General features: G+C 43.3%; 1 protein-coding gene across 1 annotated transcript in view; it reads right to left on the bottom strand.

Moving 5' to 3' along the window:
- Positions 1-20,576, bottom strand: part of LOC128377823 (NACHT, LRR and PYD domains-containing protein 12-like) — a 419,396-nt gene extending 398,820 nt beyond the window's left edge. Inside the window, exons 1-2 of the mRNA XM_053337597.1 lie at positions 20,315-20,576; positions 16,844-18,695 (exon numbers count right to left, since the gene is read on the bottom strand). Coding sequence (XP_053193572.1) covers positions 16,844-18,695; positions 20,315-20,576 — 2,114 coding nt within the window. The remainder of the gene's footprint in view (positions 1-16,843; positions 18,696-20,314) is intronic.
- Between the last annotated feature and the right edge of the window lie 2,543 nt (positions 20,577-23,119).

Raw genomic sequence — 23,119 nt, 5'->3', positions numbered from 1 at the left:
AAGAGAGAGAGAAGGAGGAAGGAAGGAAGGAAGGAAGGAAGGAACAGTCAAAACAGATGCTCTCTTTCTTTCCTTCCTCCATCCCCCTTTCTTCCTTCCTTCTGTCCTTCTTTCCTTCCCTCCTTCCTTCTTTCCTCCCTTTGTTACTCCCTCCGTTCCTTAATTTCTTCCCTCTCTCCTTTCCTTCTTCCTCCCTTCCTTCCTTGACTCCCTCTGTGGTGGATCTGAAGTACCCAGATGCTTTAGTAAAGGATCCAGGACTACAATATAAAACACTTCAGTCTCTTTACTATGAAAACTAGAGCTGCAACAATCAGCTCATTAATAATTAACCCTCCTGTTGTCCTCGAGTCAAGGAAGGAAGGGAGGAAAGGAATGAAGGAAGGGAGGAAAGGAATGAAGGAAGGGAGGAAGGAAGGAGGGAGGGAGGGAGGGAGGGAAGGAGGGAGGAAAGGGAGAAAGGAAAGGAGGAAGGAAGGAGGGAGGGAGAGAGGGAGGGAGGGAGAAAGGAAAAGAAGGAAGGAAGGAAGGAAGGATTATTAACCCTCGTGTCGTCCTCCCGGGTCAAATTGACCCCGTCTGTTTTGACTGTTCCTTCTTTCCTCCCTTCCTTCTTTCCTTCCTTCCTTCCGTCTGTCCTTCCTCCCTCCCTCCTTCTCTCTTTCTTACCTTCCGTCTGTCCTTCCTCCCTCCCTTCTTCTCTCTTTCATACCTTCCTCCCTCTCTCCTTCTCTCTTTCATACCATCCTTCTTTCCTCCCTTCCTTCTTTCCTTCCTTCCTTCCGTCTGTCCTTCCTCCCTCCCTCCTTCTCTCTTTCATACCTTCCTTCTTTCCTCCCTTCCTTCTTTCCTTCCTTCCTTCCGTCTGTCCTTCCTCCCTCCCTCCTTCTCTCTTTCATACCATCCTTCTTTCCTCCCTTTCTTCCTCCCTCCTTTCCTTCTTCCTTCTTCTTCAGACCATCAGACCACCAGACCATCAGACCACCAGACCATCAGACCATCAGACCACCAGACCACCAGACCACCAGACCACCAGACCACCAGACCATCAGACCATCAGACCATCAGACCACCAGACCACCAGACCATCAGACCATCAGACCATCAGACCATCAGACCACCAGACCACCAGACCACCAGACCACCAGACCACCAGACCACCAGACCATCAGACCATCAGACCACCAGACCACCAGACCACCAGACCACCAGACCACCAGACCACCAGACCACCAGACCACCAGACCATCAGACCACCAGACCATCAGACCATCAGACCATCAGACCATCAGACCATCAGACCATCAGACCGCCAGACCGCCAGACCGCCAGACCGTCAGACCATCAGACCACCAGACCACCAGACCACCAGGCCATCAGACCACCAGACCATCAGACCATCAGACTGTAAGACCATCAGACCATCAGACCATCAGACCACCAGACCATCAGACCACCAGACCATCAGACCACCAGACCATCAGACCAGCAGACCACCAGACCACCAGACCACCAGACCATCAGACCACCAGACCATCAGACCACCAGACCATCAGACCAGCAGACCACCAGACCACCAGACCATCAGACCATCAGACCATCAGACCACCAGACCATCAGACCATCAGACCATCAGACCATCAGACCATCAGACCATCAGACCATCAGACCATCAGACCACCAGACCATCAGACCATCAGACCATCAGACCACCAGACCATCAGACCATCAGACCATCAGACCATCAGACCATCAGACCACCAGACCACCAGGCCATCAGACCACCAGACCATCAGACCATCAGACTGTAAGACCATCAGACCATCAGACCATCAGACCACCAGACCATCAGACCATCAGACCATCAGACCACCAGACCATCAGACCACCAGACCATCAGACCATCAGACCATCAGACCATCAGACCATCAGACCACCAGACCATCAGACCATCAGACCACCAGACCATCAGACCAGCAGACCACCAGACCACCAGACCACCAGACCATCAGACCACCAGACCATCAGACCATCAGACCACCAGACCATCAGACCAGCAGACCACCAGACCACCAGACCACCAGACCATCAGACCATCAGACCATCAGACCATCAGACCACCAGACCATCAGACCATCAGACCATCAGACCATCAGACCATCAGACCATCAGACCATCAGACCACCAGACCATCAGACCATCAGACCATCAGACCATCAGACCATCAGACCATCAGACCACCAGACCATCAGCAGTGTGTCGAGAAACACTCAGCGTGCCAGCTTGGAACAGCACATCTTATTATTGGGGGGGTCACATAGTCGTGAGAGACTTCCTGTTCTGTAAGGCTTGAACAGGAAGTGCTACTGTCGCCCTCCCTCCACCTCTCTGTGGTAAACTGAACATCACTGCAGGACAAACCAAACTCAAAGGCTCAGAAGAGTGTTCAGTGTTTGTCATGGATGAGGGTTAGGGGAACAGATTCATTTATAATGTTGATTTATAACAACGTCTCCTCCCGTTTTAGGCCAATCACAATCACTGCAGTTACCATGACAACTACGAGCAGATTTAACTTTGTTTGACCTCAACAAAAAACACTCAAATGTCAGTTTGATGCTAACAGATTAATAAAGCTTCAGTCATCAGCTGCAGTTTAAAGTTTATATAAATGATGAATCACCACTAGGGGGCGCTGCATCTGAGCTGATCTGCTTTTAATGAGGTTGAAGGTCACAGAGTTCAGTCTAAAGACAGAGTATTGTGATTTTTTTGTTTTTTTCAGCATTGACGCCTTTAATTATCAGTAGACCGACAGGAAACATGGGAGGGGGGGGGGGGGGGGGACATGCAGCAAAGGACCTCCGATCGGGATTCGAACCGGGGTCGGCTGCGTACATGGCATGCGCTCTAACCACTCGACCACCTGTGCACCAGATGATTAACCTCTAAAAGTTTAGATCTTTCATCGTGTAAACACAACAGGAAGATAAATGTCAAACTTCACTTGATTTCATTTCTTATTCTTTGCTTTTTATGGCCTGGATATTATTATTATTATTACTCATGTTTTATGTCTTTTAATTTATTTTTCTATTTCATATTTTAATCTCGGCCTCATGTGAGCTGTTCTGTCTCTTATTGATTCTCCCGTGCAGCACGTTGATTGTGTTAAAGAGCTTAGAGAATAAAGTTGGATTGAACAGTAAAAAGTAAAAGTATCTCATTATTATGAAATTACTACATTAATGTTTATAAACTATTAGTATTACTTACATCATAATACTGCATCATGTACAGAATAATATCACTATACATAAACTCAGACGTTGGAAGATTAGGACATTAATCTCTGCAAAACTACAATAATATATTATTATCATATAACTTCTACTAGTAGTACTGCTACCTTACTGTTACCCTGCAGCATTATCACAACTTTTCATCATCAATATAAAAATATTACAACTATTATTACAAGATATTAAAGTGACTATAAACCTGTATTATCAGGTTATTCCTTAGTTAGTAGAACTTCAACATCAATACACATTATTACAACATTACTGCAGCTATGTGACACCATGACATCATTATATCAACCTTTCTAACACACATGGAACAATACAGTGACATTAATACATTCACTGCTCATTAAAATAATTCAACATTAATTCAACTTTGCTATAACATGCATCATCATTGGCTCCATCATCATCATCATCATCATCATTCTACCTTACTGTTACCTAACCTCCCACAACCCTGCAGCAACTTTTAACTATTATTACAAGACATATAGACATATATATATATATATAGACTATTATCAGGTTATTCCTTCATTAGTAGAACCTTCACTTCTACAGTATCACTCCAACAGTGTAACAAACAACATTATTACAACTTTAAACTTCACTGTACGACATAAACTCAGACGTTGGAAGATTAGGACATTAAAATCTCTGCAAAACTACAATAATATAATATTATTATTATTATCATATAACTTCTACTATTACTGCTACCTTACTGTTTATTAAGTCCCACAACCCTGCAGCATTGTCACAGCTTTCCTTCATCAATATAAAACACATTTAACTATTATTACAAGATATTAAAGTGACTATAAAACTGTATTATCAGGTTATTCCTTCATTAGTAGAACTTTCATACTACAGTACAACTCCAACATTACTGCAGCTATGTGACACCATGACACCATTATATCAACCTTTCTAACACACATGGAGCAACACAGTGACATTAATACATTCACTGCTCATTAAAATAATTCAACATTAATTCAACTTTACTATAACATGCATCATCATCATCATCATCATCATCATCATCATTCTACCTTACTATTACCTAACCCTCCACAACCCTGCAGCAACTTTTCATCATCAATATAAAAACACATTACAACTATTATAACAAGATATTAAAGTGACTATAAACCTGTATTATCAGGTTATTCCTTCATTAGTAGAACCTTCACTTCTACAGTATAACTCCAACAGTGTAACAAACAACATTATTACAACTTTAAACTTCACTGTACGACATAAACTCAGACGTTGGAAGATTAGGACATTCAAATCTCTGCAAAACTACAATAATATAATATTATCATATAACTTCTACTATAACTGCTACCTTACTGTTAACCTGCAGCATTGTCACAACTTTTCATCATCAATATAAAAATATTACAACTATTATTACAAGATATTAAAGTGACTATAAACCTATATCATCAGGTTATTCCTTCATTAGTAGAACTTCCACATTACTACAGTACAACTCCAACAGTGTAACACATTAAAATAACTTTACTGCAACAGTGCATCATCATCCTCATCATCACCACAGCACTACGTCTCCTCTCCATCGCCTCACTATAACATTACATCACAGCAGCATCTCTTCCTCTCCTGGCTGAATAAACTCAGAGTCTCTGCAGCTTTTTGTCCCTCGCGTGCTCCGGTACTCACCTCTGGTCCTGGTCCTGTCGCCGCGGCAGCAGAGGAGCAGAGTGCGTTCAGCAGGGAGAGCTGCGTCCGATAACTGCTCTAAATTTAACAGAAACACACATTGTTCTAAACATGGAGGCATGGCTGCTTATCGTCGCTCTCCCAGCGGGCCATGGCCATGTAAGGCTCTGCAGGGGCCCGGGGCCTCCAGCAGCTCCTCCAGCAGCTCCTCGTCTCTGCCGACACGTGGGACAGATAACGGCTCACAGCTAGCGGCAGCAGAACAGGCAGGAATGCTGCTGGATAAGTGTCCTCCTCACCTCACACATGACATCTGGCCAGCCTTCACAGCACACAGTTTCCACTTCCACCAGGAGGAAGAGGAGGAGGAGGAGGAGGAGGAGGGAGAGGAGGAGGAGAGGAGAGGGTTAGGGCAGAGAGTTTCCACTTCCACCAGGAGGAAGAGGAGGAAGAGGAGGAGGAGGGAGAGGAGGAGGAGAGGAGAGGGTTAGGGCAGAGGAGGGAGAGGAAGGAGAGGAGGAAGAGGAGGAGGGAGAGGAAGGAGAGGAGGAAGAGGAGGAGGAGGAGGAGAAGGAGGGAGAGGAAGGAGAGGAGGAAGAGGAGGAGGAGGGTTAGTGTTAGGGCAGAGGAGGAAGAGGAGGAGGAGGAGGAAGGAAGAGGAGGAGGAAGAGGAGGAGGAGGGTTAGGGCACAAGAGGGCAGGAGGAGGAGGAGGAGGAAGGAGAGGAGGGAGAGGAAGAAGAGGAGGAAGAGAAGGAGGAGGGAGAGGAAGAAGAGGAGGAAGAGGAGGAGGAGGAAGAGAGGAGAGGGTTAGGGCAGAGGAGGGAGAGGAAGGAGAGGAGGAAGAGGAGGAGGGAGAGGAAGGAGAGGAGGAGGAGAAGGAGGGAGAGGAGGAGGAGGAGGGTTAGGGTTAGGGCAGAGGAGGAAGAGGAGGAGGAGGAGGAAGGAGAGGAGGGAGAGGAGGAGGAGGAGGAGAGTTAGGGTTAGGGCAGAGGAGGAAGAGGAGGAGGAGGAGGAAGGAGAGGAGGGAGAGGAGGAGGAGGAGGAAGAGGAGGAGGAGGAGGGTTAGGGTTAGGGCAGAGGAGGAAGAGGAGGAGGGAGAGGAAGAAGAGGAGGAAGAGGAGGAGGAGGGAGAGGAAGAAGAGGAGGGAGTTTCCACTTCTACCAGGAGGGAGAGGAGGGAAAGGAGGGAGAGGAGGAGGAGAAAGAGGAGGAGGAGGGTTAGGGTTAGGGCTCAAGAGGGCAGGAGGAGGAGGAGGAGGAAGGAGAGGAGGAAGAGGAGGAGGAGGGAGAGGAAGTAGAAGGAGAGGAGGAAGAGGAGGAGAAAGAGGAGGAGGAAGAACAGAGCTAAAAGCAAAGGGATGAAAAGCTCAAGAGGAAAGAAGGAAATAAACAGTTATTCAGTCAATCTTTATTTCATGAGTCATCTCAAGGCGTTAGAGTTAAGAATATAAACATGACTTCTAATGAACAGAGATATAAAATGTTCTCATGTGGAACAAAGCAAAGTACTAAAAGTATATTTCAGTAGTTTGTTACAGAAGGTTTCAGTAAGATGAAATATAAAGTAATGTTTCTACTGATAATGTTTCTACTGATAATGTTTCTACTGATAATGTTTCTACTATAAACCCAGTAGAGCTCTGAGATCTACTGACTCAGGTCAGATAGTTGAGCCCAGAGTTCAAACTAAACATGGTGAAGCAGCTTTTAGCTGTTATGCTGCACACAACTGGAACAAACTACCAGCAGAACTGAAATCAGCCCCAACAGTGAACACTTTTAAATCCAGGTTAAAAACATTTCTCTTCTCCTGAGCTTATGATTGAGCTCTTTTAAAGCACTTTACATTTTAATCTTTCATTTGCACTCCATGTCCTTTTAATGATTTTAAAGCTAATTTATTATTTTATGCTGCAATCATTTTATTTATGTCTTTCTATTTTTCTGTACTTTGTTTTTATTATGTGGGGGGGGGGGGGTTAATTGTATGTTTTAAGTTTCTCAAATGACATGTTTTTCTGTTTTATGTAAAGCACATTGAATTGCCATTGTGTATGAAATGCGCTATATAAATAAAACTGCCTTGCCTTGCCTTGATGTCAGAATGTTAATATAAATATAAATATGGAGTGAAATAGCTGCACAATGTGATCAACTGCAAACAGAACTGCAATAAGTTACTTTACTTTAATGTTCAGTTTCTTTGTTAATGCGACTTCATGTAAATCTAATTTCTGAGACTGATAATATATAAAAAGTTGTTTCTGATATTTGCTCCACATCATAACTTCACAGCAGGATCAGAGATAATAAATGTTGGTAAGATGATGAATCCATAAATCAGTTAAACTAGATTTAAAAGTAGCATCAGGTTTGTTAAAATGTACATTTAGTATTTTTGTTGGTTTTCTAGAAGGAAGGAAGGAAGGAAGGAGGGAAGGAAGGAAAGAAAGAAGGAAGGAAGGAAGGAAGGTAGGAGCAGGCGAGGGAGGGAGAAAGGAAAAGAGGAAGGGAGGAAGGAAAGAAAGAAGGACAGAGGAAAGAAGGTAGGGGGGAGGAAAGGAAGGAAGGAAGGAAGGGGAGAGGAGGGAAGGAAGGAAGGAAGGAAGGAAGGGGAGAGGAAGGAAGGAAGGAAGGGAGGGAGGGGAGAGGAAGGAAGGAAGGAAGGGAGGGAGGGAGGACGACACGAAGGCTAAAGATAAATTGAGACTGAACTCCGCAGCAAGACATCATGGAGGTTACGCCCAGTTCAATATAATCAATATATTAAAAAAAGATCAATAAGAGAGATTTGAAATGACATGTTAATGACTTAGTTCTGGTAAAGTGTGACATGTTAAACACACACAGTGCAGCAGTCCTCTGAATGAACCGACTGAATCAGCTGTTTACGGTGCACATGTGTGAGACTGCATTAAATCCACATAAAACTAAAGATGTGTGACGAGAGCCAACAATAACTAAAAGAGAAGACTGAATGACACACACACACACACACACACACACACACACACACATATACACACACACACACACACTGACTGCTGAACAGCTTCGAGGTGACAAAGTTTATCTGCTGGCTGATAATCACCCCTCACATTCCTCACAGCTTTATTTATACCTCAGAGTGAGTGTGTGTGTGTGTGTGTGTGTGTGTGTGTGTGTATCTGTGTTTGTGAGTGTGTGTGTGTGTGTGAGTGTGTGTGTGAGTATGAGAGTGTGTGAGTGTGTGTGTGAGTGTGTGTCTGTGTTTGTGAGTGTGTGTGTGTCTCTGTGTGTGTGTGAGTGTGTGTGTGTGTGTGTGTAATTCTCACTACTGCCACTTAAACGTCTCTTAATAATTTCAGTTGCCATGACAACAGATTATGCCATTGACAGCAGCTGAGGTCAAAGGTCAAAGGCAGACGGGAAAGTTTCATCGTATAAACTTGTGATTTCTTGATTTCTCATTTGTTTCATTTATATTATATTTTTATGACGATGTAAACGTGCAAATACAGAATCTAATTAATCTGAATTAGAGTGAAATACAGAAGAGAAAGAAAAGATGAACGCCTGCAAAGTAAAGGAAGCAGACAGGAAGGAACGCTTTTATTTATAACATTTCTTTACATTTTTAAAAAGTGAAAATAGTATTATTAAAGCTAGGGCTGTCAGCGTTAACGTGTTAATCGCTATTAGATTAATTAGATTAATCCAATCCATAACGCGTTAACTTTTAAAATCTCATTTTAATGTTGCAAGCCTTTTTGTCCCTTCTACTCCCCCGTAGACGGCTCCTCTAGCTGTAGCGCTATGCTTTGAAGTGGCCTCCTGCAGTAAACCTACCGCGGCCCTGTTTCCTTCTTCCTCTTTTCCTTCCTTCCTTCCGTCTGTCCTTCCTACCTTCCTTTCTCCCTTCCTCCTTGTCTTCTTTTTTTCTTTTCCTTCCTTCCTTCCTTCCTTCCTTTCTTCCTCCCTTTCTTCCGTCCTTCCTTCCTTCCTTCCTTCCTTCCTTCCTTCCTTCCTTCCCTCCCTCCGGTCTTCTCTTCTTTCTTATCCCTCTTCTCCTTCCTTCTGTCTGTCCTTCCTACCTTTCTTTCTCCCTTCCTCCTCGTCTTCTTTTTTTCTTTTCCTTCCTTCCTTCCTTCCTTCCTTCCTTCCTTCCAGTCTTCTCTCTCTTCCCTTCCTTCCTTCCTTCCTTCCTTCCTTCCTTCCTTCCTTCCTTCCCTCCGGTCTTGTCTTCTTTCTTATCCCTCTTTTCCTTCCTTCCGTCTGTCCTTCCTACCTTCCTTTCTCCCTTCCTCCTTGTCTTCTTTTCCTTCCTTCCTTCGTTCCTTCCCGTCTTCTCTTCCTTCCATGTGTCTTCTCTTCCCTTCCTTCCTTCCTTCCTTCCTTCCTTTCCTTCCCTCCCGTAGACGGCTCCTCTAGCTGTAGCGCTATGCTTTGAAGTGGCCTCCTGCAGTAAACCTACCGCGCTGATGGAAAGTAAGAGAGCTACTGGACTTTTGAACGGCTTGTTTAACTTTAAAACACTTCCAGACGCTTCAGTTGACAAGTCAAAAGTAAAATGCAACCTGTGTCAAACGGAGTTTAACTACCACCGGAGTACGTGGAGTTTGAGTTAGCACCTCCACGCTAAACACCCAGATGCAGCCAAGCCAGCCTCAGCTCCACCAAAGGAGCATTTTGGAGTGTGGGAGTCGCAGCAGAGCCGTGATTGATTCCCAGTTAAGACACTCTGGTAAGAAATGCTTTACATTATGGGCTTAAAACTGGGGAGGGAAGGTAGGAAGGGAGGAAGGTAGGAAGGGAGGAAGGTAGGAAAGGAGGGAAGGAAGGTAGGAAGGAAGGAAGGAAGGAAAGGAGGGAGGGATGAAGGAACGAAAGGAAGGTAGGAAGCTTTACATTATGGGCTTAAAACTGCCTTCAAATGGAAAATAACAGGATTTTAAACATGACATTCAAAACGCCATTAATCACGATTAACTATGGAAACTCTGAGATTAATCTCGATTAAAAACATTAATCGTTTGACAGCCTAATCTAATTAATCTGAATTGGAGTAAAATACAGAAGAGATATAATAGTTAATGCTGCAGCTGTTTTTATTATCACAGTGTGACATGATGAAGGTGTCGGAGTCATCGTCACGTGTCTCAAAGTGCTCTTGTAGCCGTCGACTCTTCATTTCTCTCCGAAGCCGATTGGCTGTTTTTTTTCAGTGTGAGACCAGAAACTCGATGCCGGTTGGCTGCTGCTGGTTTTTCCCTCCGCAGGCCGAACGCCAGCTGATCCCGCCGCCGCAGGATGATTGACAGCTGAGAACATGATACAGAGTCAAAGCAGGCTCGACCACATTTAGAGGAGAAATCAGCTCTAACACATTTTCACTGTTTGTCTTTCTCCCTCTCTCTGTCTCTCTGTCTCTCTCTCTCTCTCTCTCTCTCTCTCTCTCTCTCTCTCTCTCACTCTCTCTCTCTCTCTCTCACTCTCTCTCTCTCTCTCTCTCTCTCTCTCATTCATTACATTATCCTGCGTGGCATCTTTGTCTCTCTACCTGAAACAAAGCAGCAGCATAATCAGTGTATTATTATATCTGGTATCATCTGAGCTGTTGGTGACAGGCTGAAAGGCTCAGACGGGGCTCAGAGGTCAGAGGTCAGAGGTCAGGCTATATGTTTGAGGATAGGTTGGGTATACGTGACGTCGGCTGGCTGTAACCTTCACCAGCAGCCTGCAGACTTAAACCCGTCAGACTGGCTCGCTCCGGTTTGTGCTGCTGGAAGCGACTCCGTTCGTCCTCTGTGTTCTTGACTGTTTTTTGCTGATGAATCGGTCACATTCAGACTCACAGAGGAGCTAAAACTCCAGCTGAAGATAACGAGAGGTCAGCTGTCTCTTAGTGTTTCCATCCTGAGCTGCAGGGAACATGACTCTGAGTTTGAAGGATTCGTCTACTTCACACTGATTTCACACAGAATGAGGACAGTGGACTTTAGTCTAGTCCAGGGATATCAAACATGCGGCCCGTGGGCCAGATCCGGCCCGCCGAGGGGTCTGATCTGGCTCGCTTTCCTTATTCCACCCTTCCTTACATCTTCCCTTCCTTTTTTTATGAAAAAAGCCTTGATGGAGTTTATAACTTTAGTCCAATAAAGACTGTAAATGGGACATTGTGTGTGTCAGATGATGGTTCAGACTTGGCTGTGTGATGATGCTACAGTTGTTATTTGTTCAGTGGTGTGACGAGAACTATATCATCATTAACAAATAAACTGAGGAGATGGTGTTTGAGCCTCGGTCGGTGGGGATCATACTCCACTGTCCATACACAGGGAGGAGATCAAACAGGTCACATCTTCTAAGTATCTGAGAGTGTTTGTTGTCAGCCAGAACATCATGTGTTTATTTGATCAGGTATGTGATGATCTCTCCACACAGAGCCTGGTACAGACTGCTATGAAGGTGATGGGGAGGACCATCTACGAGCAGTCTGAACTCTACTGTCGGACCCGACCCACGTCGTTCAAACAGAATACGAGCTCTTGTCTTCTGGCAGAAGGTACAGAATCCCAAAATGCAAATTGAACCATTTTAAATACTCTTTCATATCAACCTCCATAAAAATGTTAAATAGATCTGTACGCTGAGGGAAGTGTGCAATAACTTGGTGTTCTGTTTGTTTTTATTTGATTTAATCTGTACAATATGTATTTTATGTGTATTAATTGTCTGTAAGGGAAGCTACTACTATACACTACGCACTTTGAGTCCATGACAGATAAAGTATATTCTATATTTAAAGGAGGTCTGGACTAAAACTACATGAGGAATCACAAAGTAACACTAAAGTACTCTTTTAAAAGTAATGTTCCCCAACAACAGTCACTGTAAACAACTCAGGGCAGGAACTAAAGAATAACTTTTTATTCTCAGTAATTCAGACAAAGCAGAACAGATCTAGACAAGGCAACGCTAAACAACACGAAACGGAAAACCAGGACCTAAATAAAAAAATACTAAGGGACTTAATGAGGAGATGAGGTGCAGGTGGGGAGATGGGAGGAGACCGGGGAACAGGCTGATCGGCTGGGGGAGGAGCAGGACTAATGAGACTGATGCAGAGCAGGTGTGGAGGGGAAAGCAGAACAGAGATAAAGGAACAACAATCCAGAGCTGCAGAAAACCAAAGAACCAGGAAACAGAATCCTCTTCATAAATAACCAACATAACCCTAACCCTGTCTAGGAATATACATGAATATCTTAATACCCAAGAAAACTACAATCTGCAAACTGTCTCATTTACAATTTCATGATGATGCAGTTCATCAAGCATTGCACACAGAGGCTGTAAATGCAAATTACTCAAATCTACAGAAACACGTTAAACTCCTGTACAAAGGCCTTCTACCATTCAGAGACGTCTGAGGCCATCTGGTGGATAATGGCAGCTATGCAGCACAGAGCCAGACTGTGACAGGATCAGAATATGTGCATGTGTGTGGAACCTGATTTTAGTGGGAATACATACTTATTTACATGAGAACATTTTTAGATTCCAAAGTGAAAAGAAAAGACTGAAATCTAACATATTTGGTGTCGTGCAGAAACAAATGAGAAAAAAATGGAGATAGATAGATAGATAGATAGATAGATAGATAGATAGATAGATAGATAGATAGATAGATAGATAGATAGATAGATAGATAGATAGATAGATAGATAGATAGATAGATCCCCTAGGGGAAATTTAGGGTCCTGGAGAGGGGGTGGGGTAGGCCGCCGCAGCTGGGCAGTCAAACCGGTTGTAGGGTCCAAGCGGCTTAATACACATAGAGACATCACACATAAGAACAGTATACTAAATAAAAACCAAGGTCCACATAAATGTGATGAAAGTGCAAAAGATAAGGCATGACAGCGCAAGTATGAGTCATTAAATATTAAATATGGGCTAAATACGTAATTATGGAGGCATGTAGCAGCGCAGAGATGGATATGAAAAACACAACAATAAATGAATATGAGCATTATAGTGCAATATCAGAGTTTAAAGTCACTGGGCACTTCAGTAGACAGTGGCTGATGGCTGGTGATTGAGGTGAGTGAAGCCTTTGATGATGGGGGGTGTTGGGAGATGGGGGGATGTGTGAGAGGGGGGAGAGGTGCGGGATGGACCTGCACGCCGACAGAGACAGCTCCTGGAGAGGGGGTGGGGTAAGCCGCTGCAGCTGGGCAGTTAAACCGGTTGTAGAACTTATTCAGCTCATTGGCCCTGTCCCGACCTCCCTCAACTCATCTGCTGCTCTTCCTCATGCCAGTCATCGTCTTCATCCCATCCCACACCTCTCGCACGTTGTTCTGCTGCAACTTCCTCTCCACCTTCCTTCTGTATTCCTCCCTTGCCTCTTTCAGCTTGACTTCCCCCTTGTACGTGTTTCAGCTTTGTCAGGTCCCCCTCCTTAAACGTCCTCTTTTTCCTATTGAGGAGGGCCTTGACATCGCTGGTTATCCAAGACTTGTTGTTAGGAAAACAGCAAACTGTTTTTGTGGGAACAACAATGTCCTCACAGAAGTTCAGGTAGTCGGAATAGCAGTGTGCGAGCCCAGAAATGTCCTCACCATATGATTGTTGGAAAATATTCCAGTCTGTTGTATCCAAGCAGTCCCTCATGGCCTCATCCGCCTCGGGGGAATACTGGTAAAAGGTGGGCAGTGTTGAGTCCAATGTGACGTGATTAAAGTTCCCTGATATGGCAATGTAAGCATTGGGGTGCTGAGCTTGGAGTCTCGCCATAGTTGAGTGGATGATGTCACGCGTTTTCGGCCATAGCTCGAGGCTGTATGTACACACAGAGGATGATGGCATTTGTGAACTCTCGCGGCAAATAATATGGACATAAACTCACCGCTAGCAGTTCAACATCCAGGAAGTAGATAATGTCCTTCACGTAACATGTCTGGGGTTACACCATCTGGAGTACGAGCCATCAACCTTTGCTTTTTCCACTCAAACTCGGGTCTCTGTCCGCCCTCACATGTGAGAAACCAGAAAGCTCGATGTTAGCATCTGCTGTGTTATTGTTCAGCCACGAGGCCATGAAACAAGAGGCATTCTGTTCCCTTTGTTCTCAGCGCTAGTAACTGATTCCTCGAGTAAATCCGCCTTGTGCTGCTGCTTTCCTGCGGAGCGGTATCCGTATCCGTAGAATATAACATGTCCGGTTTGCAAACGGAAAAGTAGTTAAAAAGACTAACAAAGACGTAACAACGAGAGCTACTGGGTGGCCTGTCCGCTCTCACCGGCGCCGGAAGTAATAATGTCATTAGTGTGAATATTTCTCTACACTGGAGGAGAATCTTCCCTCTACAGAGACACTGAAGATCCAGACCAGAACCAGAACCCAGCATACAGAGGTTCAGTGAATGTGGTGTTGAAGGTGTGGAGGTGGATCAGTGTGTCAGAGGAGACTCTGTAGAAGGACAGAGTGCCAGCAGGACAGTCCACATACACTGCTACTCTGTTAGAGACAGAGGATGAAAAGGGGAGGGAAGATGTGGTGGAAGAGGAGGAGGGGAGGTACGTTCTTGTGTTGTTGTGCCAGAAAGAGTAACCACCACCGACAGAGCACCTCAGACTCCAGGACTGATTATTTGCTCCAAACCTGCAGTCAGTGCTGTTTCCTTTCCGTCTGATTCCTCTGTAACTCACTGATATAAGAACTTCTCCGCTCCACTCGACCTCCCAGTAACAGCGATCAGTCAGACCTTCTGTACACAGCAGCTGTTCCCAGTAGTCAAACCTGTTTGGATGATCAGGATATGGCTGCTCCTCTGTCACATGTGTCACCTTCCTGTTGCTGTCAGACAGTTTGAGGTTTCTGTTGACTGTGTTTGTGTCCACTGTGAGTTCACAGATATCTGATGAAGAGAACGAGAAACAATACAGCAGCAGTTTATCATCAACACACCTGATAGATTATTGTTACTTTATTAACAGACTGTTAATGAGATTAAAACTTTATAATGACTAATCTTTTTAGATCTTCTGTCAAACTCAGAATTAAATGCAGTTGAACAAGCTTTCATTGAAACTACTTTAACATGTACTGTCTTGTTTTCATTAATCAAAATTAACAAACACTTACACTTCCTCACACCAGGTTTCAGCCTCTGTTCTCCACCATGATCCAGTCTGGAGGAAGAAACAAAGTCAGAATAAACCTTCAGAAGTTTCCTCATCAATGATCTTCATCAACCTTCACTCAGATCCAACATTAAGACTAAACATCTGCATTTATGGATTCTGTGAAGAAACATCAGAGCTGACCGACCTCAGAGGTCTGCAGGGTTCAAACTGGATCACATCATTGATCACACTACCTGCCTTATTCTATTCATAACTAATTTAAACTCAAAATGGAGAAATAGTGTACAAGCTCTTGTTGTCTGTTCATACCTGAGAGTGTCCAGTCTCCAGTGTGGATCCTCCAGTCCAGCAGAAAGCAGCTTCTCTCCTGAGTCTCCTGGATGATTGTAGCTCAGGTCCAGCTCTCTCAGATGGGAGGGGTTGGAGCGCAGAGCTGAGGCCAGAGAAGCACAGCCTTCCTCTGTGATCAGACATCCTGACAACCTGGAGACACAAACACCAGGAGAGTCCTCTTATTTGTGTTTTGAGTATTGCTTAAAGAGACAAGATGTGTTCTTACAATGTCTGAATACATAATGAATGGCTTGGGGGTTGTGTGAGGAGATGGATCTCCAATTTTTGAAACTTGCAAAAGAGAAGTCGCTGCTAAAGGATCCAACACCTTGAACTTAATCACCATCCAGCTGTGCACACTCAAGTAATGGCGTCTTATGAGGATTCTCATGTGATCTCATGATCTCAAATCCAGTTGCCTCACAAGCAGCATACACCATTTCATGGATGAGGTATGACACAGTGTTACACAAAAGCATCACAGTGATCTGACCTGAGGGTCGCCAGTGTACAGTGTGGATTCTCCAGTCCCGAAGAGAGCAGCTTCATTCCTGAATCCTGCAGGTCGTTGTTACTCAGGTCCAGCTCTCTCAGACTAGAGGACTGGGAGCTGAGAACTGAAGACAGAGCTGCACAGCTTCTCTCTGACAGATTACAGCCGCTTAACCTGAGGGAGAGTTAGTGATAAAGATTAACACTGTTTCTGTTGTTTTCAAAGTAAAAACAATCCATTTTAGAGTTGCCTTCCCTCTCTCTCATTAGGGTCTTTGATCAATTAATATAATTTTTATAAAATCAAATATTTTCAACTTGAATAATTCACTCATCAAGATTCCATGTCTGGTTTAAGTAAATAGTTTAGGGGTTAAGAGCTACATGTACTACAATATCAAGCATAAAAAGCATAAAATGCCCCAAGAAACTACATCGTATGAGCTCATTTGACAAGACTACGTTCATTTGAAGACGTCTAACACAATAGATGACTCCATTACACCAACTAATTAATTTGTTGACTGAAGCTCAACACTCATTCATTGAAAACAACTCTACACATGATCTAGTTTCAGACCAAATTAGGTGTTGTGTTGCAGAGCAGAGTTGTGTGGGCATGTTTGTGCTCTTGAACGTAACCACAAATCAAAAAGTAACAATTTATTGATCTGTCTCACTGGCTTTGTCACTGTTATTGTTGGCTACTGCAATGTTGAGTTGCGTTTCTCCAAAAGTTAACTCAATTTTCAAAGTGGAACTCCAGCCAAAATCCTGCCTAAGCCGACTACCCTCATTCAAATGAATGGAATCACTGGCGTTTTTTGATGCAACGCTTGATTTGGTCTAAATACAATCTCAGTATCTGCAGTCTGTACTTACAGAGCTTTGTTGGAGGCTTTGACCACTGGCAGCAGCCTCAGAAGAGCCTCCTCTGAAGCAGAGTATTTCTTCAGGTCAAACACGTCCAGATCTTTTTCTGATGACAGTAAGATGAAGACCAGAGCTGACCACTGAGCAGGAGACAGTTCATCTGTGGAGAGACTTCCTGATCTCAGGAACTGTTGGATCTCCTCCACTAGAGAACGATCATTCAGTTCATTCAGACAGTGGAACAGATTGATGCTTCTCTCTGCAGACAGATTCTCACTGAGCTTCTTCTTGATGTACTTGACTGTTTTCTGATTGGTCTGTGAGCTTCTTTTCTTTTTTAGTAGGCCTCGTAGGAGAGTCTGATTGGTCTGCAATGAAAGACCCAGGAGGAAGCGAAGGAACAAGTCCAGGTGTCCATTTGGACTCTGTAAGGCCTTGTCAATAGCAAACCTGTGGAGCTCTCTCACAGATGGTTTACAGAAAACCATTTGTACATGGTTTGCACAAGTTTGCCCTGGCTCAGACATGACATTCTTGTTTCTGTTAATTAGAGACCTCTCTACATAGAAAGCTGCCAGAAACTCCTGAATGCTCAGATGGACAAAGCTGAACATCTTTTCATCATTCTTCTTTCCACGCTCCTCTTTAAAGATCTGTGTGAACACTCCTGAGCACACTGAGGCTCCACTGACATCAATGCCACTCTCTCTCAGGTCTTTCTCATAGAAGATCAGGTTGCCCTTTTCCAACTGGTTGAAAGCCAGTTTTGATAATGACTTAATGTACTGCAAGCATTTATCTGGTCCATATTTGTCTTTTGTCCGATCAATCTGAAACACCAGGAAGTGGATGTACATCTCAGTCAGGGTCTTGGGCAGCTCTCCTCCCTCTCTGCTCAACACATCCTCCAGAACTGTAGCAGTGATCCAGCAGAAGACTGGGATGTGGCACATGATGTGGAGGCTTCGTGATGTCTTGATGTGAGAGATGATGGTGCTGGCCTGCTCCTCATCTCTGAATCTCTTCCTGAAGTACTCCTCCTTCTGTGGGTCAGTGAACCCTCTGACCTCTGTCATGCTGTCAACAAAGTCTTGAGGGATCTGACTGGCTGCTGCAGGTCGTGTGGTTATCCAGATGCGAGCTGAGCTTAACTCTTTTCTGTTGATGAGTTGCCTCAGCAGGACTTCCACATCAGTTGACTTTGTTACATCAAGATTGCCAATATCATTGACATTAAAATCCAGATGAAGGCGACTCTCATCCAGTCCATCAAACACAAACAGAAGTTTGTATTGACTCTTGTCAAAGTTGGTGTTTCCTGATGACTGCAGAGTTGTAAAGATGTGATTTAGAGCCTCCTCCTTGATGTCTCTGGTCTCCCTGATGCATTCATGAATGAGCTCTGCCAATCTAAACTTTTGTCCTTTCAGTAAATTCAGCTGACGGAAGGTGAAGGGGAAAATGAGATGCACATCTTGATTGGTTCGTCGTTCAGCCCAGTCAAACACAAACTTGTGCACAAGGAATGTTTTGCCAATTCCTGCGATTCCATTGGTCAGAACTGTTCTGATGGGTTTATATCTTCCAGAGGGGATTTTAAAAATGTCACTGAGCTTAACTGTGTTTGCTGGTTTCCTTGCTGTCTCAATCTGTCTGACCTCATGCTGTGTGTTGATGTATACATCACCCCCAGCTGTGATGTACAGCTCTGTGTAGATATCATCCAGGCGTTGCTCATCCTTCTTCTGTGCCCAACCCTCTTGCATGCACATAAATGTATCCTGGAGGTTTGACTGAAGGTTGTCTTGGTAATGTGAGATGGGTTGTGGTTCTGGTACTGGAACAATCACATCTGTGTGACCTAAATAAAAGAACATACAAGATGCACAGTCTTTTTTCACAAGCAGTAGTAAAGGCATGGTTTGTTTCTGTAGAATAACAAACTGAATGTTGCTGTGCATAGGTGAGAATGTCAGCAGCCATACCAACATGTACCCTGTATCTGCTGAGTCACTGAAGATAAGCAAGCGTGGGTTTTAGGTTAGTTCTGGGATGGGAGACCTTTTGGGAAAAATTGGGTTGCTGCTGTAAGTGGCCAGTAGGGGGCAGTCTTCCCCCTGGTCCTAATACATCCCAATTCCCCAGTGCAGTGACTAGGACACTGAGCTGTAGGAGATGTTGTCCTTCAGATCAGATGCTAAACCGAGGTCCTGATACCACAGAAAAGTGTGTTGTTAACCACCCTGCCAAATTTGAATGATTAAAAAAATCCCCAAATATATGAAATTAGGCTTTAAAGTTGTATAAAATCAGCCTCTTTCTCTGCTCCCAAACGCTGTGGGCGTGGCCGCTGAGTCCGCTGAAGCCCCGCCCCCTACCAAGTGTCACCTGTCAATCAAAGTCACCATCTCTACCAGAAACATGGACGCTACGTCTGAGAGTTTTCTGCTGCTAACTCAGCTGCTAGCCCGGCGGCTAACTCGGCGGCTAGCTCAGCAGCTAACTGGCTAACGGTAGACTATAATAGTAGTAGTAGTAGTAGTGTGCACTGAATGTATTTACAGCAGGAGGGGCGGGTTTATGCTAATCCTAGCTCCACAATTCAAATCTAAATGATTGAAATGCTTTTTAGAAATACATTTATGACCTATTTAATGTGTTTAGAAGAAAATGTTGAATTCACTTTACACAGTCTTTAATAGAATTGATAATAATTTTTAATTTTTATTAATTCTGACCTCCCCTCACTGACTCTTGTCCTGATTTAAAGTTCAGTTAATTTCAGCTTTATTTATATAAAGTCCGTCTATTGACTTTTTAAATAGGTGAGCTCAGACCTCTTATTTGTCTCTTCTGTTCCCCTTGTATATTTATTGCTGTAAACCCTGTTCACTCAGGAGACATGGGCAGCTCAAGTGTAACAGCAGGTTGGCCATTAGGTACAGGGCTGAAGGTTTGATCCCTGACTTCTTTTGTGAAAAGTATTTTTCAACAAGACACTAAACATCAAACTACTCACTATATGTTAGTCCCTGTATCTCTTGTTTGTGTATTGCCAATGTTGATACATAATTTAGAAAACCCTAACCCTAACCCTGCATTAAATTAGCATGTGGGGCATAACCTTTCACATCACCACAAAAAGATTTTGCTTTCAGATTTAGCTTTAGCAATAATGACACAGCATTTAAATTTAAAGCTGATTTGAATGACTGTATCAGAGAGGAAGTGAAGACTTTTCCACTAACAGTGAAAGCAGAGATGTTTGTGTTAATCATGGTGGACAGATGGAGGTCTGTGTGAATGTGGAAGTTCTTCAGTATTAAAACTAATAAATAACATGAATGTAACATTTCTGTGTGACCTCCACAGTCTGGATGTGAGAGATGCATCTTGTGTGAACAGGTTAATCTTGTTTCAGTATCTAAATGCAGCTCTCACCCTGCAGTGACATCATGTTTCTGTCTTCCTGTGACTGACCTTCTGGTCCTGAGATGATGTCTGGTAAACTCTGCAGCACATCATTCCTGTTGATCTTCTTTAAAAGCTTCTTGGTCACCTCCACAGCTCCAGGAAGTTGGTAGGTCTGCACCATCAGATCCACGGTGTGTCGTCTCTCTGCATTCTCCAGCCGGGATGCTTTGATGGCTTGGTGACTTTCATCCTTTAGGAACCACTTGAAGTCCTCAAATTCCTTCTCTCTCAATTCCTCCAGAGTGTTCAGCAGGTTTTCCTTCGTCATCATCTCTCCCTGATAAAATCATAGAATATTTTCAACATGAAGTCCACAGCCAGACTTTCTATTGTGCTCCATGATCATTGTGTTGAAGACTCTGATCCTGCATTGATTTTAAAAAATGTGTTTTAAATGTTTATCTTATCTGCTCTGATGCTTAGTCTTAATTTTGAGTCCAAACATCACCAGAACACAATGACCATATGATCATAAATATATTGCACATGGATAGATTACTGAAGCAATATCAATTAAGTTAGAAAAGGCCTTTAGACTGCAAAGATAATGAGACAGAACATGTCAAGACATGGCCACCAGTGGTTAGTATTTAATGTCACTATAAAAATCAATCTAAGTGTGAATGAGGTTGAATGCACCCTAGACGGTTGTGGCCAGTGCTCTGTTCTGAACGCTGCAGGAAGTCATTTGCCATCAGACTGTGTAATGTGCTGAAGTATCGACTGTGGTGTATGCTAGACTGTGTGTCGTGTACACTGGGTTTCGTTTGTGGGTTTTTTTTAGGCATAGCACCTTTTCTGCACAATGAATATTTAATTATTATTTAAAACATTTCCCCATTGTTTCATTTGTATATGACACAATCCAAAATGTAGCTACTCCTTCTCTTCACCATGTAAAGACCAAATGGGAGGAGGATCTTAACCTGCAGATACCAGATGTGACCTGGCAACTGGCAATGAGTAGAGTGAACGCATCCTCCATTTGTATCATGGTCTGATTCAGTTCAAGATATTTCACAGACTTCACCTCTCCCGGAGCAGACTAGCTAAGCTATATCCAAATATAGATCCAAGATGTGAAAGATGTCACCAGACTGAAGCCACACACACCCACATGTGTTGGTCGTGCTCGAGGTTGAGCTCCCTCATCTATCTTTGATGGCATCTCTTGTGTTTGTAAGAAAAGGATCAGCCCCAATCCAATTATGGCAATATTTGGTGCCTCAGCTGAAGGGATTACACTTTCAGCAAATCAAGCAAATGTGGTTGCTTTTGTCACAGTCCTTGCCAGGAAATTAATTCTTCTTAATTGGAGGAGCCCTAAGGCTAAATGCTGGCTTGAAGAAATACTGGCCTATTTAAAGCTAGAGAAATTGAGATACTGTACTCCTCTCAAGGCTGTACTAAGAAATGTTATAATGTGTGGCAGCCATTTATGGACTATTTCAAGGACTTGCCTGCACAGGAATAACCCTGACCCCGTCCCATTCTATGTAGTAGTAAGGTGTAATGTTTTTTTGGTTGTTTTTTGTTTTCTTCTGGTTTGTGTATATGGTTGTGTATTGTAATGTTTGTAATTCATAATCCATGTAACTGAAAATTCAATGCAAAATATTTGAATACTTATAACATTCCCCCAGAAAATCAATCTATTGAAAACAGTGAAGAGACAGAAAAGTATTTAACACTCACAGAAACAGCAGCTGACGTCTGGTTGGTTGTAGATTCTTCTGCAGACTGGGTTAGGGTTAGTGAATCTGTGGAGAGTTTATGAGGCGGAGACACAACAGGAAGAGATGAACACTACAGACAGGAACTAAACTATTGGTTAAAAGTAGACTAGTGTGTTGTCTCACCAATGAAATGTGGTTGTGACTTTGACACATAAAAGTTTCTCAGTAGTCCAACGACCACATCCTGTTACTGCAGCTGTCACAGACTGCTGGTTCACATCTAACACACTCAGACACTAAATTCATTCACCTGCACTGGCAGTGTCAGATGGGTTCAGGCTGTGGTTCAATGCCAATGTTGACCACTTTATAGATGTTTAGTCTGACATTTTGTTGTTTTTTAGGAATATAATAATAGGAATCATGAAACCGTTTTGTCAAAGTTTGTAACCTCTTTTGTGGCCCAAGAAATGATTCAAAGTTTAAATAAATTGCACACACTCAGACTGCTACCTGTTTGAGGCGTTGCTTTATTCGGATGCTGTGACACGAATCATATCAGGTTGAATCATATCTGTCTGGACCGACACCACTGGGAAGAAGATAGAAAATGTTAATTATGTAATTGTCAATTACAAAAAACAATTGTGTCTCTATAAAGTTAAATCTTCACAACCTAAATGAGAGACAATGAAAAGGTCAAATCCATTTTTTTTATTAAATGTCTTAATTTTTATAATAACAATACGAATCAGTCTCAGACTATATAGAGACCTGTGAAAATGTAGCAGACACTACTGACATTTTCTGGGTTGTAAAGTTCTCCTCACCTCATTCTACTGATAAATAAATGAACAAATTTGTTAAATCATTTGTTTATTGTCAATGAGTGAACAGGTACTAATGTAACTTTCCCTCTTTATGTGTTCAATGTGAGACAGCTAGCTGCCGCGGTCGACCTCAACACATTTCACAACAAAACACCCCCATAATGACCAGGTGTTCACTCCTGAGCAAATAGAGCTAAAACATTATATCCCAAACAAAGGGACAGAAAACAAGCTCCAGAGTGAGAGCAGAACATAACGTACTCTTCACTTTTTTTCTGCTGGCAGTCCAAAGCTGGTAATAAGAA

This window comes from Scomber japonicus, chromosome 2, assembly GCF_027409825.1.
Source record: "Scomber japonicus isolate fScoJap1 chromosome 2, fScoJap1.pri, whole genome shotgun sequence".
NCBI lineage: Eukaryota > Metazoa > Chordata > Actinopteri > Scombriformes > Scombridae > Scomber > Scomber japonicus.
This window is presented reverse-complemented; position numbering and strand designations above follow the sequence as displayed.